Source organism: Nerophis lumbriciformis, linkage group LG02 (assembly GCF_033978685.3).
Source record: "Nerophis lumbriciformis linkage group LG02, RoL_Nlum_v2.1, whole genome shotgun sequence".
Taxonomy (NCBI): domain Eukaryota; kingdom Metazoa; phylum Chordata; class Actinopteri; order Syngnathiformes; family Syngnathidae; genus Nerophis; species Nerophis lumbriciformis.
The window spans coordinates 63,470,662-63,490,628 of record NC_084549.2 but is presented as its reverse complement, the minus strand read 5'-3'; the positions used below and the strand labels follow the sequence as shown (position 1 = coordinate 63,490,628).

The following is a 19,967-nucleotide window of genomic DNA, read 5'->3' as shown; positions in this document are numbered from 1 at the left end:
TTTTTTTTTTTTTTTTTTTTTTTTACCGTAAATTCAATAGGTTTTTTAGTGAACACGTTGACAATATATAATTTTTTTTCATAGTAATTTACCGTAAACAAAAACAGTTATCAACTGTAAAATAAAACGGATTCAATATCAACATGTTTTATTGTCCTATAGCAGTGGTTCTCAACCTGTGAACATTTTTTTTAATTCAAGTACCCCCTAATCAGAGCAAAGTATTTTTGGTTGAAAAAAAGAGATAAAGAAGTAAAATACAGCACTATGTCATCAGTTTCTGATTTATTAAGTTGTATAACAGTGCAAAATATTGCTCATTTGTAGTGGTCTTACTTGAACTATTTGGAAAAATATATATAAAAATAACTAAAAACCTGTTGAAAAATAAACAAGTGATTCAATTATAAATACATATTTCTACACATAGAAGTAATCATCAACTTAAAGTGCCCTCTTTGGGGATTGTAATAGAGATTCATGAACTTAATTCTAAAAAGAAATCTTTAACATCAATATTTATGGAACATGTCCACAAAAAATCTAGCTGTCAACATTGAATATTGCATTGTTGCATTTCTTTTCACAGTTCTTTTTGACAGACATTTAAAAAAAATCTCACGTACCCCTTGGCATACCTTCAAGTACCCACAGGGGTACGCGTACCCCCATTTGAGAACCACTGTCCTATAGGGCTGGATAATTAATCACATTTTAATTTCGATTTCGATTATGGCTTCTCAAGATTAGGAAAATATAATAAATAAAAAAAATATATATATTAATGTGCCATTAATGTGCATGCAAATTCTGGAGCGTGTGACGGTAAAAACAGACAAGGATCGAATGAGTGAAAAACAGAGCAGGTCTACTAGAAGTTTGAGATGTCACCATGGTTGCTACTTTTTATTTGACACAGTGCTAGTATGCCTAATCATTATTCATTGAACTCAATAACAAGGTAAGGCATGATTTCCGCGTTCACTTAACCGCAGGGTCACAAAAGTGGCCAATAAAATGCTGATAACCGCAAAATAACATCAGGGAAATTGACATAAATGTGAGTGAAATGTTGTGATTGTGAGAAATAGAAACATTTGTTTGGGAAAAAAAAAAAAGTCCGGTAGCGCTCATTTATCCCCGACACAGTCACTGTCACAATGTCGAGACAGTCATTTGAAACAGCGACTAAACTACACAACTAAAGCTAACGAATAATCCATACACCCACAACACATCTCGTCTGCTTGTGTTGTTGTGAACGACATCATCCATGTTACAACAACGTACAAACAGCAGTCGCAACTTGAGAGGCGCGCTCTTGTTTTTTTAACAGCGTCAAGTGAGTCGCCGCTTTACTCGCCGAGCCGAGAACAACAAAGCACACTTCCACCTTTCACAATAATAGCGCGGTGTGCCACATCCGGTCTGACTGCGCTAACAAAATAAAGGTTTAAAAAAAAAGGACAATGTAACACTTAAAGCACTTATTGATACATTTAAACAATTATAATGCTTTGACCTATAGTCACACTTGTCCAAAGATGTATTGCACCAATAAATGTGAGGGATTTTTGCATTTAATTAACATACATTTTCTCAAATTTTATTTTACACAAAAATCACACACTCTGGTGGTAAAATAAGTGTAAAATAGAGATGTCCGATAATGGCTTTTTTGCCGATATTCCGATATTGTCCAACTCTTAATTACCGATTCCGATATCAACCGATACATACAGTCGTGGAATTAACACATTATTATGCCTAATTTTGTTGTGATGCCCCGCTGGATGCATTAAACAATGTAACTTTACCATGAATTGATTAATGTGGACCCCGACTTAAAAACAAGTTGAAAAACTTATTGGGGTGTTACCATTTAGTGATCAATTGTACGGAATATGTACTGTACTGTGCAATCTACTAATACAAGTTTCAGTCAATCAATCAAAAACAAGGTTTTCTAAAATAAGAGAACAACTTCAACTCCAGTTATGGAAAAAATGCCAACATGGCATATTTATTTTTGAAGTCACAAAGTGCTTTTTTTTTTTAACATGCCTCAAAACAGCTTGGAATTTGGGACATGCTCTCCCTGAGATAATCCTAATACTCACTACAACTATGGGAAATACTATACTTTGACTTTCACAAAGTGCATTATATATATATTTTTTTTTTTAAACATGCCTCAAAACAACAGCTTCAGTCCAGAGTATACTAGAGCATACTTGCCAACCTTGAGATCTCCGAATTCGGGAGATGGGTTGAGGGGGCGGGGTTTGGTGGTAGCGGGGGGTGTATATTGTAGCGTCCCGGAGTAGTTAGTGCTGCAAGGGGTTCTGGGTAATTGTTCTGTTGTGTTACGGTGCGGATGTTCTCCCGAAATGTGTTTGTCATTCTTGTTTGATGTGGGTTCACAGTGTGGCGCATATTTGTAACAGTGTTAAAGTTGTTTATACGGCCACCCTCGGTGTGACCTATATGGCTGCATTCACTTATGTGTGTGTAAAAGCCGCAGATATTATGTGACTGGGCCGGCACGCTGTTTGTATGGAGGAAAAGCGGACGTGACGACAGGTTGTAGAGCACGCTAAAGGCAGGGCCTTTAAGGCACGCCCCCAATAATGTTGTCCGGGTGGAAATCGGGAGAATGGTTGCCCCGGGAGGTTTTCGGGAGGGGGCACTGAAATTCGGGAGTCTCCCGGGAAAATCGTGAGGTAGAAATCGATACCGATAATTTCTGATATTACATTTTAAAGCATTTATCGGCCGGTAATATCGGCAGGCCGATATTATCTAGTGTAAAAGGTGAAAAAAAAAACTTTTAAAAAAACTGAATTTATTGTGTTGTATATTGCTGTTGTTATTTAAATGTATTGTTATTGCTAAAACTATTTTACTTGATGTGGTTTATTTGTTACTAATTTATATCCAGGGAATATAGTTAAAGTTGAGTTTAAATACTCATGTTTTCAAATTAATGAATAATCGTCTAATTAATCATAATTAATTAGACAATGAGCTTGCAGTTGTGCAGATTTTTTTTGATTTTTTTATTATTTTTTTTACAATAGAACACGTACTAAGACCTGTCATCTCTTTTTGATTTTGTAGATTCTGTGAGAGAAAGAAATGGTGTGTTTGCTTCCAGCTTTGGCAACAAGGTCCAAAGTGCAACAGCAACAGGATCTTCATACCCCACCAAAACACTGTGAGTAATCCCCGCGTCCGTTAAATACCGCGTATGTGTGTGTGTGTGTGTGTTTGTCAATTGCATGTCCCTGCGTGTGTCATGTCAACTGTAAGTCTGTTTTTATTGCACATCAATCCTCCCTCCTCCTTTTGTTTCCACAATATTGTCGCTTACAATAAGAAAATTGAGCCTCCCGGGATGGTTTTGTGCGGAGAAGTGGTCCATTGTACGGTCCGTTATGGTCCGTATTTGAGCGAGCTTAAGAGCGGCCCGGCCGCAATGTTGTCCCTCTCTCTGGTGACGCGTGAAAATGTCAAAGCCACATCAGTTCTGGCGCTTACACTTACTTAGCCACATTTTCGAAACGCCATTTTGGAGGCTCTTGCGACACCCGAGCGACCGTTTAATACAGCCGTGCGTGTGGATGACATGTTGAAAGAGTGTGACTAAAGACACTCAAAGCATTTGGCACAAATAAAAGCATCGGTAGCGCTATTGTGAAGGAGGATTGTTGCCATCTCCCAACTAACATATTGGAGTGTTTATGTGGGATTTGTGTGCATTAGATAAAAAGGCTCGCGTTCTGTCCTCCTGAGGCTTTTCATGGCGGTTTTACTGTAACACTGATGACTCCGTCCACGTCCACCTTCCGCTAAGCTCCCTTCCATCCAGCCAAAATCCCCTCTATCGGCCAATTTGGGTCCAGACGGAGCGAGATGCTCGGTCCTAAGCTCTTTTTAAAGACACTAAAAAGGAATGATGTCGGCAGTTTGGCAGTCGGAATGGTTCTTGCGCTGCCCCGAGTCTTCCCCTGCTGACTGAGGCCAAGAAAGCACATCCCAAAGAGAGCGACAAACAAAAGCCTTTGCCTTTTTTTTTGTGTGTTCCTTACTGCACAATTTCCCTCCTCCTGTAGAACAATTTTAAATATCGCCCCGCTCCCCTACCATTGTAATCTGGTCTCAGATGAAGTTTCATTGTTTCTCATGTGAAGCCAGTGACAGCTTAGCCGAGACGGAGTCGGCGAGGCTTTGGAGCGCGGGCGTTCTCCTCTTTGGCTCCGCGAGAAAAGAGCCGCAAAAAAGAGAGACGGGCGAGCACAATGGCGGTCCGGGGGCTCGTCGCCGATTCCCAAAATCTAAATCTGTGCAGGGTAGTGAGGAGAAAGGAGCGAGAATCCGGGAAGCGTCCCAACGTTTCTTTGATGGCCGCCGGCCTCTGACGCTCTCAGCTTTTTTGCTTTTGTTTGTAGAGTCGACTCTATCAGAGGAAGTCTGTAATACACTTTAATATTTGATTTAATAGTCAATCCATCAATGTTTATTTATATAGCCCTAAATCACAAGTGTCTCAAAGGGCTGCACAAGCCACAACGACATCCTCGGTACAAAGCCCACATAAGGGCAAGGAAAAACTCACCCCAGTGGGACGTCGATGTGAATGACTATGAGAAACCTTGGAGAGGACCGCATATGTGGGTAACCCCCCCCCTCTAGGGGAGACCGAAAGCAATGGATGTCGAGTGGGTCTGACATAATATTGTGAGAGTCCAGTCCATAGTGGATCCAACATAATAGTAAGAGTCCAGTCCATAGTGGGGCCAGCAGGACACCATCCCGAGCAGAGACGGGTCAGCAGCGCAGAGATGTTCCCAGCCAATGCACAGGCGAGCGGTCCACCCCGGGTCCCGACTCTGGACAGCCAGCACTTCATCCATGGCCACCGGACCTGTGCCCCCCCCCCTCCACAAGGAAAAGGGGAGCAGAGGAGAGAAGAAAAGAAACGGCAGATCAACTGGTCCAACAGGGGGGCTATTTAAAGGCTAGAGTATACAAATGAGTTTTAAGATGGGACTTAAATGCTTCTACTGAGGTGGCATCTCTAATTGTTACCGGGAGGGCATTCCATAGTACTGGAGCCCGAATAGAAAACGCTCTATAGCCCGCAGACTTTTTTTGGGCTCTGGGAATCACTAATAAGCCGGAGTTCTTTGAACGCAGATTTCTTGCCGGGACATATGGTACAATGCAATCGACAAGATAGGACGGAGCTAGACCGTGTAGTATTTTATACGTAAGTAGTAAAACCTTAAAGTCACATCTTAAGTGCACAGGAAGCCAGTGCAGGTGAGCCAGTATAGGCGTAATATGATCAAACTTTCTTGTTCTTGTCAAAAGTCTAGCAGCCGCATTTTGTACCAACTGTAATCTTTTAATGCTAGACATAGGGAGACCCGAAAATAATACGTTACAGTAGTCGAGACGAGACGTAACGAACGCATGAATAATGATCTCAGCGTCGCTAGTGGATAAAATAGAACGAATTTTAGCGATATTACGGAGATGAAAGAAGGCCGTTTTAGTAACACTCTTAATGTGTGACAATAGTGACAATCCTGAATCAAAGATCTTACATGATGACTCAAGTCAGCCCAATATCAGAAATAAATAGGGGTGTGACGATTAGGGATAGCTACCGAATCCAGTACTTTTTTGGCACCGACAGACATACTTGCCAGCCTTAAGACCTCCAAATTCGGGAGATGGTGGGCAGGGGGGCCGTGGGCGGGGTTAAGGGGGAGGAGTATATTTATAGCTAGAATTCACTGAAATTCAAGTATTTCTTATATATATATATATATATATATATATATATATATATATATATATATATATATATATATATATATATATATATATATGTACCGTATTTTTCGGACTATAAGTCGCAGTTTTTTTCATAGTTTGGCCGGGGTGCGACTTATACTCAGGAGCGACTTATGTGTGAAATTATTAACACATTACCGTAAAATATCAAATAATATTATTTAGCTCATTCACGTAAGAGACTAGACGTATAAGATTTCATGGGATTTAGCGATTAGGAGTGACAGATTGTTTGGTAAACGTATAGCATGTTCTATATGTTATACTTATTTGAATGACTCTTACCATAATATGTTACGTTAACATACCAGGCACGTTCTCAGTTGGTTATTTATGCCTCATATAATGTCTAAAACCCTGGTTTGGACACATACCGACATATAATAAATAGTTAATATTTAGGGATGTCCGATAATGGCTTTTTGCCGATATCCGATATTCCGATATTGTCCAACTCTTTAATTACCGATACCGATATCAACCGATACCGATATATACAGTCGTGGAATTAACACATTATTATGCCTAATTTGGACAACCAGGTATGGTGAAGATAAGGTCATTTTTTTAAAAATTTATAAAATAAAATAAGATAAATAAATTAAAAAAAAATTCTTGAATAAAAAAGAAAGAAAACAATATAAAAACAGTTACATAGAAACTAGTAATTAATGAAAATGAGTCAAATTAACTGTTAAAGGTTAGTACTATTAGTAGACCAGCAGCACGCACAATCATGTGTGCTTACGGACTGTATCCCTTGCAGACTGTATTGATATATATTGATATATAATGTAGGAACCAGAATATTAATAACAGAAGGAAACAACCCTTTTGTGTGAATGAGTATAAATGGGGGAGGGATGTTTTTTGGGCTGGTGCACTAATTGTAAGTGTATCTTGTGTTTTTTATGTTGATTTAATAAAAAAATAAAAAAATAAATAACGATACCGATAATAAAAAAAAAAACATACCGATAATTTCCGATATTACATTTTAAAGCATTTATCGGCATCTCTATTAATATTTGATGTTATTTACCTTCGTTCCACTCATGTACTGCTTTCTTTTTTTCACATTTATCCAACAACGTCAGAGTCGTAAGCAGCTGAGATCGTTGCTTCGAGTCGGACTTCTTACTCCTCAGTAAATACGTTCAAAAGATTCTGTCCACTTCTCGTAGCTTCGCGTGTCGAAATGAAGTGTGAAAATAATAATAAACAACGATAAACTGTATGTAGTTTAAAGACTACGGCTGAGTAAAAACACCGCAGGATAGTTCCACTGATCGGCGTTCTTCAGCACAAAGATGCCCCACAAAAGTTCCTGCAAGTCAGAAGTTTCTTTCGTTCTTCTTTCTCTCTGTTGTTAAGCATGTTGTTATAAAAAATATTAAAGAATTAAGAAATAAACAAGTAATATTGTTGTGTGTTTGAAAAAGACTTAAGTTTTAAGAATGCCCGCAACGATATTCAACCAATCAGCGTTCGACAGCAGAGCCCGCTCCTGAAAAGATTCAGGGAACCTCCCAAAAGTTCCACCCAGCTGGCAGGAATTCCGAATGGTTCCTGAAGAACTACCGTATTTTTCGGATTATAAGTCGCACCGGAGGGCAGCACGGTGGAAGAGGGGTTAGTGCATCTGCCTCACAATACGAAGGTCCTGAGTAGTCTGGGGTTCAATCCCGGGCTCGGGATCTTTCTGTGTGGAGTTTGCATGTTCTCCCCGTGACTGCGTGGGTTCCCTTCGGGTACTCCGGCTTCCTCCCACCTCCAAAGACATGCACCTGGGGATAGGTTGATTGGCAAGACTAAATTGGCCCTAGTGTGTGAATGTGAGTGTCAATGTTGTCTGTCTATCTGTGTTGGCCCTGCGATGAGGTGGCGACTTGTCCAGGGTGTACCCCGCCTTCCGCCCGATTGTAGCTGAGATAGGCTCCAGCACCCCCGCGACCCCGAAGGGAATAAGCGGTAGAAAATGGATGGATGGATGGAAGTCGCACCGGAGTATAAATCGCACCGGCCGAAAATGCATAATAAAGAAGGAAAAAAACATATATAAGTCGCACTGGAGTACAAGTCGCATTTTTGGGGGAAATTTATTTGATAAAACCCAACACCAAGAATAGACATTTGAAAGGCAATTTAAAATAAATAAAGAATAGTGAACAACAGGCTGAATAAGTGTACGTTATATGAGGCATAAATAACCAACTGAGAACGTGCCTGGTATGTTAACGTAACATATTATGGTAAGAGTCATTCAAATAACTATAACGTATAGAACATGCTATACCTTTACCAAACAATCTGTCACTCCTAATCACTAATCTCAGTTTTTATAAGTTACCGCCAATGTTGAAATCATCAATTTTCATAGGTATTTCAGGATGCAATTCTGCCATGACCCGCCCCCGCCAAATTTTTTATTGGTTGACGTGTGTGTGTGACGATTGCTGGTATACGCCTACACTGCAAAAAGTCAGTGTTCAAAAACAAGGGAAAAAATTCAAAAAATTTGGGGTATTTTACTTGAACTAAGCAAAATTATCTGCCAATAGAACAAGAAAATGTGGCTTGTCAAGACTTTCCAAAACAAGTCAAATTAGCTAAACTCAATGAACCCCAAAATACCTTAAAATAAGTATAATCTCACTAATAACAACTGTACTACTATATGAGTACGTATTTTCTATTGTTTTATTGAAAATAAAACAGCAAAGTCCATTTGGCTGTCATCTGTTTTAATATGAGACACAATTGTGTCAAAGTCATGATTTTTTTTTCATGCTTGAAATAAGAAATTATTACTTTAAAAAGTAGTTTTATACTTGTGAGTGTTGATGACACAGCTTTGCAACACTTGATATTCTAGTTTCAAGCATGTTTTACTCAATATAGGTCATCAAATCTCAGCAACAAGCTGTAATATCTTACTGAGATATTATTAGGACCAAAACACTTTAAACAAGTAAAACACCCTAACATAAAATCTGCTTAGTGAGAAGAATTATTGAGATATTTAATCTTACTTAGATTTCAGTTTTTGCAGTGTAGTCTCTTAAGTGAATGAGATAAATAATATTATTTGATATTTTACGGTAATGTGTTAATAATTTAACTTAAAAGTCGTTCCAGAGTATAAATTGCACCCCCGGCCAAACTATGAAAAAAAACTGCGATTTATAATCCGAAAAAATACGGTAAATCTACCCGGGTAGTTTTCGGTGGAAACACCGGGGGAACTTTGAAAGTTATACGCGCACGGTCGGAAAAATACACTTCTAACTATTAAAAAAAACCAAAAAAATCTTCTGACTGACTTCGACCCGGTAGAAACAAGCAATGTCGTCGCACTTTTTTCCCCGTAACACAAGATCTCGCCGCCTTTCTAATGATAAGCAACAGAAGTCAGAAATCCACCTGTCAGCGTTTTTTTAGCCTATATTTCCACTGAGCGTTGCGGTCTGGTTTAGCTTGCCTAATTACGGAACGACAAAACCTGGCATGCCTCAATTCCAGGACGACCGGGGTGGCGTCAAAAAGATGGCTCGCTATGTAAATAGCGGCACATCGTAGCAGAAACGAACTGAAATGAAGGTGCCAAAAAGTAGTATCGACCTGAAGTTGTTGTAAAATGAGATGAAGTGTTCTGATTGGAGCACTAATACGTTCTCGTTGATATGAATGTATTAGTTTCTGTAACATGCCCAGAACTCTCAAATATCCAACAATTAGCCGCAAGGATTCGAGGAAAGTGGCTAAGTAGTTTTTGTCCGACATAAACAAGCTGCTTGAAATTCAATAAACGTTGCCTCACGCGACTTTTACAAAATCTTTGTTTGTATTTTCCTCTCCAGGGCCGACGGACGAGCCAATCGGGCGGGAGCTCAGGCGCGGCGCGCACACGTGACCGTGAACCCAGACGTCCTGAGGACACTGATACGAGCCGGTGTGTCTGCCTGTCACACTATCTGTGTTGTGTCTCGCGCACGTCTTATCTCGGCCTGCAGCTTAACCTTTGCAGGTGAACGAGTCGCAGGAATATAAATAAGAATGGGAATAAGCAGAGGGTAGCCTGACGAGGGCCGCCGACCCCGGCACTTTGGGAAACGTTGTGTGTTATTGGCGGGGTTGCTCCGTCGGGTCGACTGACAGCAGAATTTACGCCAACAGAGGGCACATTTACACAGCAGCCATGCAGCCACAAGTTTTCCTTTTTGGACCGCGTAAAGGACGCCGTAATGTGCACGCCAGGCCAGTAGTTGGCGACGTCACATCAGCACTCAACACCACTCGCTCTCCGTCGCTCGCTTCGTTTAGATCAGGGGTGTCACAGCCGTTTCCATTGAGGGCCACATCGCAGTTATGCAGATTTTACTGTAAAAAACTGGCAGCTCAATCGCAATACTTTCACTATAAAATTGATGGTGTTTTTTACAGCACATTACTGTGAATACAAAAAAGTACTGCTGTGTTTTTACGGTAAAAAACTGGCAGCTCAGTTGCCAGAATTTCACTGTAAAAATATATTTTGGTTTTTCTTTACTGTAAATTAAAAACTGATTTTTCACGGTAAAATTCTGGCGATTAAGTTGCCAGTTTTTTGCCGTAAAAACAACTGTAGATGTTATGGTGCACTACTGTAAATGGCATAACGGTACTCTTGATTTTTTTACAGCAGCTTAGTTAATTTCATCGTGAAAAAACATTGTTTTTTTTTCATTTACAGTAAAATGCTGTAAAAACCACGGTAAATGTCACATTTTACTGTAAAATGTACTACTGTAAATGGCATAACGGTACTCTTGGTTTTTTACAGTAAAAACTGGCATCTTAGTTAATATCATCATGAAAAAAAATGGTATTGTTTTTTTGTTTTTTTACAGTAAAATGCTGTAAAAACCACAGTAAATTTCACATTTTACTGTAAAATTTATTGTCATTTTTCAGTGTACAATTTGTTGGAAAACTGAATTCGTACGTCAAGCAGATAAAAAGTATTTATTTCTATTTTAGCAAGAAAAAATGGCTTGAATGTTTATTAATATATTTGTTGCATTATTATATTTAAGATATAAATTAAGGTAATAAACTGGCATCTCAGTCGCAATAATTTTACCATAAAATGTACAGTGTTTTTTGCAAAATAATACTGTAAGTGGGAAAAAAGAAGTACTGCTGTGTTTTTACGGTAAAAAAAACTGGCAGCTCAGTTGCCAGAATTTCACTGTAAAAATATGTTTTGGTTTTTCTTTACTGTAAATTAAAAACTGATTTTTCACGGTAAAATTCTGGCGACTGAGTTGCCAGTTTTTTGCCGTAAAAACCACTGTATATGTTATGGTGTACTACTGTAAATGGCATAACGGTACTCTTGTTTTTTTACAGTAAAAACTGGCATCTTAGTTAATATCATCGTGAAATAACAATGGTACTGGGTTTTTTTTTTTCATTTACAGTAAAATGCTGTAAAAACCACAGTAAATTTCACATTTTACTGTAAAATGTATTGTCATTTTTACAGTGTGCAATTTAATAGAAAACTTTGAATTCGTACGTCAAGCAGATAAAAAGTATTTATTTCTATTTTAGCAAGAAAAAATGGTTTAAATGTATATTAATATATTTGTTGCATTATTATATTTGAGATATAAATTAGGGTAATAAACTGGCTTCTCAGTCGCACTAATTTTACCATAAAATTTACAATGTTTTTTGCAAAATATTACTGTAGATGGAAAAAAAGTACTGCTGTGTTTTTAGGGTAAAAAACTGACAGCTCAGTTGCCAGAAATTCACTGTAAAAATATGTTTTGGTTTTTCTTTACTGTAAAGTAAAAACGGATTTTTCACGGTAAAATTCTGGCGACTAAGTTGCCAGTTTTTTGCCGTAAAAACAACTTTAGATGTTATGGTGTATTACTGTAAATGGCATAACGGTACTCTTGGTTTTTTACAGTAAAAACTGGCAGCTTAGTTAATTTCATCGGGGGAAAAAACAATGGTACTGTTTTTTTTTCATTTACAGTAAAATGCTGTAAAAACCACAGTAAATTTCACATTTTACTGTAAAATTTATTGTCATTTTTACAGTGTGAAATTTGATGGAAAACTTTGAATTCGGCATCTCAGTCGCAATAATTTTTCCATAAAATTTACAGTGTTTTTTGCAAAATATTACTGTAAATGGAAAAAAAGTACTGGTGTGTTTTTACGGTAAAAAAAAACTGGCAGCTCAGTTGCCAGAATTTCACTGTAAAAATATGTTTTGGTTTTTCTTTACTGTAAATTAAAAACTGATTTTTAATGGTAAAAATCTGGCAACTGAGCTGCCACTTTGTTTGCTGTAAAAACAAGTGTAGATTGTATGGTGTACTACTGTAAATTCCAAAATGTTTTTTTTTACAGTAATACACTGTGGCAGCTTAGTTAAATTCATCATCAAAAATAGTCGTACTGTTTTTTTCCATTTACAGTAAAACGCTGTAAATAACACAGTAAATTTCCCATTGATACCGTAACATCTATTGTCATTTTTACATTGTACAATTTGATGGAAAACTTGCTTTGTTCTCATAAGTCAAGCAGCTAAAAAGTATTTATTTCTGTTTAGCAAGAAAGAATGGCCTGAATTTATAATAATATATTTGTTATTATATTTAAGATTTAAATTAAGGTTAAAAAACTGTTGCAGTAATTTTACCGTAAAATTTACAGTGGTTTTGACAAAATATTACTGTAAATAGAAAAACTGGAAGCTCAGTTGCCAGAAATTTACTGTAAAAATATGTTTTAGTTTTGTTTAAAAACTGATTTTGCATGGTAAAATTTTGGCAACTGAGCTGCCAATTTTTCCTGTAAAAACAACTGTAGATTTGATGGTGTATTACTGTAAATGGCAAAACAGTACTACTTTATTTTACAGTAAAAAAAAAATGGCAGCTTAGTGAATTATATTGTCAAAAAACATTGTTACTGTTTTTTTACAGTGTACAATTTGATGGAAACCTTGCTTTGTAATCATAAGTCAAGCAGATAAAAACATTTTCTTTTTTAGCAAGGACAAAATAGCTTGAATATAAAATAATATATTTGTTGCATTATTAGATAATAAAGTTACGGTAAAAAAAACTGGCAGCTCAGTTGCCAGAATTTTACTGTAAAATTACGTTTTTGTTTTGTTTTGTTTTTTACTGTAAATTCATAAAGTATTTTTCATGGTAACATTTTGGCAACTGAGCTGCCAGTTTTTTACTGTAAAGACAACTTTAGATTTTATGGTGTACACTACTGTAAAAGGCAAAACTATACCACTGCTTTTACAGTAAAAACTGGCAGCTTAGTTAATTTCATCGTCATTTACAGTAGAATGCTGTAAAAACCACAGTAAATTTCACATTTTTACTGTGAAATCTATTGTCATTTTTACAGTGTACAATTTGATGGAAAAACTTGCTTTGAAATCATAAGTCAAGGAGATTAAAAATATATATATTTTAGCAAGGAAACAATGGCTTGAATGTATAATAATATATTTAGTGCATTATTATATTTAAGATTTAAATTAAGGTAAAAAAAAATGTCGCAATAATTTAACTGTAAAATTTACAGTGGTTTTACAAAATATTACTGTAAATGAAAAAACACTACTGTAAATGAAAAAACACTACTGTGTTTTACAGTGTAAAACTGGCAGCTCAGTTGCCAGAATTTTACTGTAAGAATACATTTTTGGTTTTTTTTACTGTAAATTCATAAACTGATTTTTCATGGTACAATTTTGGCAAATGAGCTTCTAGTTTTTTTTTTACTGTAAAAACAACTGTAGATGTTATGTTGTATTACTGTAAATGGCAAAACAGTACTACTGTAAAACCATTTACAGTAAAATGCTGCAAAAACTACAGTAAAAATAGTTAAAAATTTATTGTCATATTTACAATTTGCTGGATAACTTGCTTTGTAATTATAAGTCAAGCTGATAAAAAACATTTATTTTTTTATAGCAAGAAAAAAATGGTTTGAATATTCAACAATATATTTGTTGCATTATTAGATCATATTTACGTTACGGTAAAACACTGGCAGCTCAGTTGCCAGAATTTTACTGTAGAATTACGTTTAGTTTTTTTACCGTAAATTTTCATAGTAAAATTCTGGCAACTGAGCTTCCAGTTTTTTACTGTAAAAACAACTGTAATTTTTATGGTATACTGCTGTAAACGGCAAAACTGTACCGCTGTTTTTTACAGTGAAAACTGGCAGCTTAGTTAATTTCATCGTCAAAAAACTGCTTTTTTTTCCATTTACAGTAAAATGCTGTGAAAACCACAGTACATTTCACATTTTTACTGTAAAATCTATTGTCATTTTAGTTTGATGGAAAACTTGCTTTGTGATCATAAGTTACAAAGTATGTATTTCTATTTTAGCAAGAAAAAAATGGCTTTAATGTATATAAATATATTTGTTGCATTATTAGATAACATTTTAGTTTAAAAAAAAAATCCAAGATTGTGTGGTGTACATGTTTTTTTCTGTCAAAATAGAAAGAACAAATACATTTAGTAAGAATAAAAATTACTTTGACAAATTATTTCCAGGCTTTTGAGGGCCAAATGAAATGATCTGGCCCCCGGGCCTCGAGTTTGACACCTGTGATTTAGATGATTCCAATTCTCCGCATGATGGGGAGTTTTGTCACGCTAGAGAATTGCTGGTTTGAAACCAGACTGCGGGCTAATGGAGGCGATTTGCATCATTGTTTTAAATATCTGTACGAGGGTTTTAATGTCAATCACAAGCTTATTAGCGAGAGCTCACCTTGAGCGACAACGACGACACCCGTCAAGGCGACGTGTCAGATTAATTGAACATGTGACGTGTGTGTGTGCATATAAATGTGTGATAATGCATGCATTGCTTTGCTTGATGTTGATATGAACATCTAATATCTTACACTTTCTCCATTTCTTCTACTCCAGGAAGCAAAGAGGATGACAGAGATGATGGCAGTGTGAGTTATTTGGCTTTAGATTGGATTTATTCACATTCCTCATCCGATGTTATGTTGTTTTACTCTAAAAGTTCTCAATTTAGCGTTCTTATTCCGCCCCAAAGCTCAACTACTCATCACTACAGTGGTGATCTCTTGACATTTTCTGTGATTCCACATTCCACACATTGCCATTGAAAATGATTTCTTCATTGTCCACAGTGCTCACACTTCTCACCTGATTCAAACCATTCCAACATTAAAAATGTTGAGCACATTCATAAAAGTATGCTATTTTCTACATTCTAGAACTTGTCCCCGATTTCCAAATTTGTCTTACTTACTGTATTTTCCTGGGCTATATAGCGGTAATATTGTGGAGTGGTATTTGAGCCACCAAATTTTAGGATAAATAAATATTTTTACTTGTATTAGCCGCATTGGACAGTAAGCCGTAGATATACCAGTACAAAAGATTTTGTAAAAATTTACTTAGATACCTTAATTGCTTCCAAACTGTGTCTGTAACATGGCAGTAAAACGTCTGATCAAACAAAACAGAAGTCATCGTAAGTAGAGATGTCCGATAAATGCTTTAAAATGTAATATCGGAAATTATCGGTATCGGTTTCAAAGTTATCGGTATCGGTTTCAAAAAGTTAAATTCATGACTTTTTAAAACGCCGCTGTGTACACGGACGTGGGGAGAAATACAGAGCGCCAAATAAACCATAAAGGCACTGCCTTTACGTGCCGGCCCAGTCACATAATATCTACGGCTTTTCACACACACTAGTGCAGGGGTCGGCAACCCGCGGCTCTAGAGCCGCATGCGGCTCTTTAGCGCCGCCCTAGTGGCTCCCTGGAGCTTTTCCAAAGATGTATGAAAAATGGAAAAAGATGAGGGGAAAGAATTTATTTTTTGTTTTAATATGGTTTCTGTAGGACGCCAAACATGACACAAACTTCCCTAATTGTTATAACGCACACTGTTTATCTTAAACATGCTTCACTGATTCGAGTATTTGGCGAGCGCCGTTTTGTCCTACTAATTTTGGCGGTCCTTGAACTCACCATAGTTTGTTTACATGTATAACTTTCTCCGACTTTCTAGGACGTGTTTTATGCCACTTCTTTTTCTATCTCATTTTGTCCACCAAACTTTTAACGTTGTGCATGAATGCACAAAGGTGAGTTTTGTTGATGTTATTGACTTGTGGGGAGTGCTAATCGGGCATATTTGGTCACTGCATGACTGCAAGCTAATCGATGCTATCATGCTATTTAGGCTAGCTATATGTACATATTGCATCATAATGCCTCGTTTGTAGCTATATTTGAGCTCATTTAGTTTCCTTTAAGTCCTCTTAATTCAATTTATATCTCATGACACACTATCTGTATGTAATATGGCTTTTAATTTTTTTGCGGCTCCAGACAGATTTGTTTTTGTATTTTTGGTCCAATATGGCTCTTTCAACATTTTGGGTTGCCGACGCCTGCACTAGTGAATGCAAATCATACTTGGTCAACAGCCATACAGGTCACACTGAGGGTGGCCGTATAAACAACTTTAACACTGTTACAAATATGCGCCACACTGTGAACCCACACCAAACAAGAATGACAAACACATTTCGGGAGAACATCCGCACCGTAACACAACAGAACAAATACCCAGAACCCCTTGCAGCACTAACTCTTCCGGGACGCTACAATATACACCCCTCGCTAGCCCCTACCCCGCCCACCCCAACCTCCTCATGCTCTCTCAGGGAGAGCATGTCCCAAATTCCAAGCTGCTGTTTTGAGGCATGTTAAAAAAAATCATGCACTTTGTGACTTCAATAATAAATATGGCAGTGCCATGTTGGCATTTTTTTTCCCATAACTTGAGTTGATTTATTTTGAAAAACCTTGTTACATTGTTTAATGCATCCAGCGGAGCATCACAACAAAATTAGGCATAATAATGTGTTAATTCCACGACTGTATATATCGGTTGATATCAGAATCGATAATTAAGAGTTGGACAATATCGGAATATCGGATATGGGCAAAAAAGCCATTATCGGACATCTCTAGTTTTTATTATTATTTAGCTTCCCTTATGATATACATTTGAATAATACCTTGTAGATCTTTAAATGTGCCTGGTGATGCTGTGTTTATCTCTCAGGAGGATGACGGCCTTGCGATGCTTCGACTGCTTCATCTTGGAACCGTTGGATGACAACAACAAGCACAGCTAGGAGTCATTAATCATCGTTGCTATGGATAAAAGTGGGCTTCCGAAGTTCAACAAGCTTCCAAAGAAGGAAAGAAAACTGATGACGACGCAGCATCAGGACCAATTCCAAGGTGGCCAGTTGGTGAAGTTTGCTCCTTAGTAATGGAGCGCAGCTTCATCTCCAAGAGTTCACAGGTCACTTCACTTCACCTAACTCATCCAGCCATATACGGTAGGCGCTGGGGCACAAGTCACTTCATCTCAGTGACGTGAGCGCAACTCTAAGGAAACCACAGCTTTTACCTTTCAAAGGTGCCATCCTAAAAAAAAAAAACATTTGATATATTTCCATCCCTGACAGTGAATGTTCCTCAAGGTGTGTGTGTGTTTGTGTGTGTGTGTGTCGAGCGAGATTACGGGCCACAGTTTTATTCATGAATAGGAGCCAAGCAGCGACTTTAAAGCGTGGCGCCGAGCCCCTTTCCTGAACAGCCGCCATGCTCGTGTCAGAGCTGTCGACGCGGCGCGCTCAGCGGCTAATCTGACAGCGCCGTGCGAGCCCTAATCCCTCACTGTATCCTAATCTATTTACTTTGCATTCTAAGAGGATTTCCATCCCAAAAAATATACAAGAAGTGATGTTGGAAATGGACAGAAGATCAGCGCGGATGCTTTTCTGCTCTTTTTTAACCCCCCCTTGTTTGTTTTGTTAGCTTTCAGGAAAAGAAAAAAATCATTGTATGTTTTCGGGGAGTCAATCCCCTGCGAGAGGGACGTCTGAAAGGAATTACATTTGTGACTGATACTAATACTTCTCTTATGTAAACATCCAAATGTGATATTTGGCTTGCCGCGATGCCGTCACGCCGCTCGCTGCTGCTGCCGCTGCCTTCATTCACTGCACTAATTCACTGAGCATCTCCTCATTGTTGGACCTGACAGCTGCAACATTGCTGAACAGCGGAGGACCAGCTCCTCTCTCGCTCTCGCACGTCAGCAGCAGCACACCAACAAAGGCCCACACTGTGGACTTCATGACGTGCAAACACGCAACAAGGCCGAGTGCTCTCCGCAGCGCCCCTTGAAGCAGTTTGAAGTCATAAATAGTAATGACTGTCAGCCTATTAGTAGTGAAATTAGGCACCGGCCTCGTTCATCTTTGGAAATGAAGGCAGCCTGCAGCACTTTTTTTTTCTTTTTTTTTTTTTTACATGGACAACCTGTCTGTGGACCCACTTTTTTAGTCCCTGGCCACCTCTGCAAAAAGAATTACCCCCTCATGTCGACGTCAACATTAGCACTGGGCCTCAGGGCTAAAAACCGTATCACGATATATCAGTCGATGTTGATAATTATTTTTTGATAGATCATAAAAATATCAATAAGAACCAAGAGAAAAATATGTTAAATGTAGAGATGTCCGATAATGCCTTTTTTGCCGATATTCCGATATTGTCCAACTCTTAATTACCGATTCCGATATCAACCGATACCGATATATACAGTCGTGAAATTAACACATTATTATGCCTAATTTTCTTGGATGCATTAAACAATGTAACAAGGTTTTCCAAAATAAATCAACTCAACTGCTATATTTATTATTGAAGTCACAAAGTGCATTATTTTTTTAAACATGCCTCAAAACAGCAGCTTGGAATTTGGGACATGCTCTCCCTGAAAGAGCATGAGGAGGTTGAGGTGGGCGGGGTTGGAGGGGGGTTTAGCGGGGGGGTGTATATTGTAGCGTCCCGGAAGAGTTAGTGCTGCAAGGGGTTCTGGGTATTTGTTCTGTTGTGTTTATGTTGTGTTACGGTGCGGATGTTCTCCCAAAATGTGTTTGTCATTCTTGTTTGGTGTGGGTTCACAGTGTGGCGCATATTTGTAACAGTGTTAAAGTTGTTTATACGGCCACCCTCAGTGTGACCTGTATGGCTGTTGACCAAGTATGATTTGCATTCACTTGTGTGTGTGATAAGCCGTAGATATTACGTGATTGGGCCGGCACACAATTGCAGTGCCTTTAAGACACGCTCCTAATATTGTTGTCTGGGTGGAAATCGGGAGAAATTCGGGAGAATGGTTGCCCCGGGAGATTTTCGGGAGGGGCACTGAATTTCGGGAGTCTCCCGGGAAAATCGGGAGAGTTGACAAGTATGACTGGGATAAGCAACTGCTCTGTTCTTCTCCCTACGTCCGTGTACCACTCCGTACAGCTGCGTTTTAAAAAGTCATACATTTTACTTTCTTAAACCGATACCGATAATTTCCGATATTACATTTTAAAGCATTTATCGGCCGATAATATCGGCAGTCCGATATTATCGGACATCTCTAGTTAAATGTAAACATTTTTATTTCAAATGTGACCTTCCTCAGCAATCAAGGCAGAAAGGAAAGAAAATGTCAACACAAGCATGTAAAACAATCAATTAAAAAAACCTTGTAAAATCATATAGAAGACTTAACATAAAGGTGCAAAAATAAGGACTATGGAAGAAATGCTTAATAAAGTGGAAATAATTGTGTGAAAATGTAAACATAGAGAAACCTGAGAAGAACTATTTTCTGCAGGTTTAGTGTCAGGAAGTTGCAGCTGTGCTTTAAAGGGTGAGCGCGGCCAAGGTGGTTTGGTATTACCGGTCTTGGTGGGGACGAGCGCCTCGCATCATTTACAGACCACACTGGTCTGACTACGGTCCCTTTGAAAAAAAAATCCCAAAAAGTGCTACACTGTCCCGATGACTTTTCCTCTTTTAACCACAAATTCTTCATTTTGACTTTCTCTCATCACTCCATGCAAAGAAACAGCAAGACAACAGGATGGCACAACCAAACGTGATAGTTGATACTGTTACCTGATTGGCTGTTGAC

The 19,967-nt window shown here is 38.1% G+C and overlaps 1 protein-coding gene across 1 annotated transcript in view; it reads left to right on the top strand.

Annotated features, from left to right (window-relative positions):
• Positions 1–18,782, top strand: part of wdpcp (WD repeat containing planar cell polarity effector) — a 211,348-nt gene extending 192,566 nt beyond the window's left edge. The window contains exons 18-21 of the mRNA XM_072911888.1: positions 3,121–3,217; positions 9,726–9,817; positions 14,853–14,884; positions 17,043–18,782. Coding sequence (XP_072767989.1) covers positions 3,121–3,217; positions 9,726–9,817; positions 14,853–14,884; positions 17,043–17,096 — 275 coding nt within the window. The 3' untranslated portion in view covers positions 17,097–18,782. The remainder of the gene's footprint in view (positions 1–3,120; positions 3,218–9,725; positions 9,818–14,852; positions 14,885–17,042) is intronic.
• Positions 18,783–19,967: the final 1,185 nt, after the last annotated feature.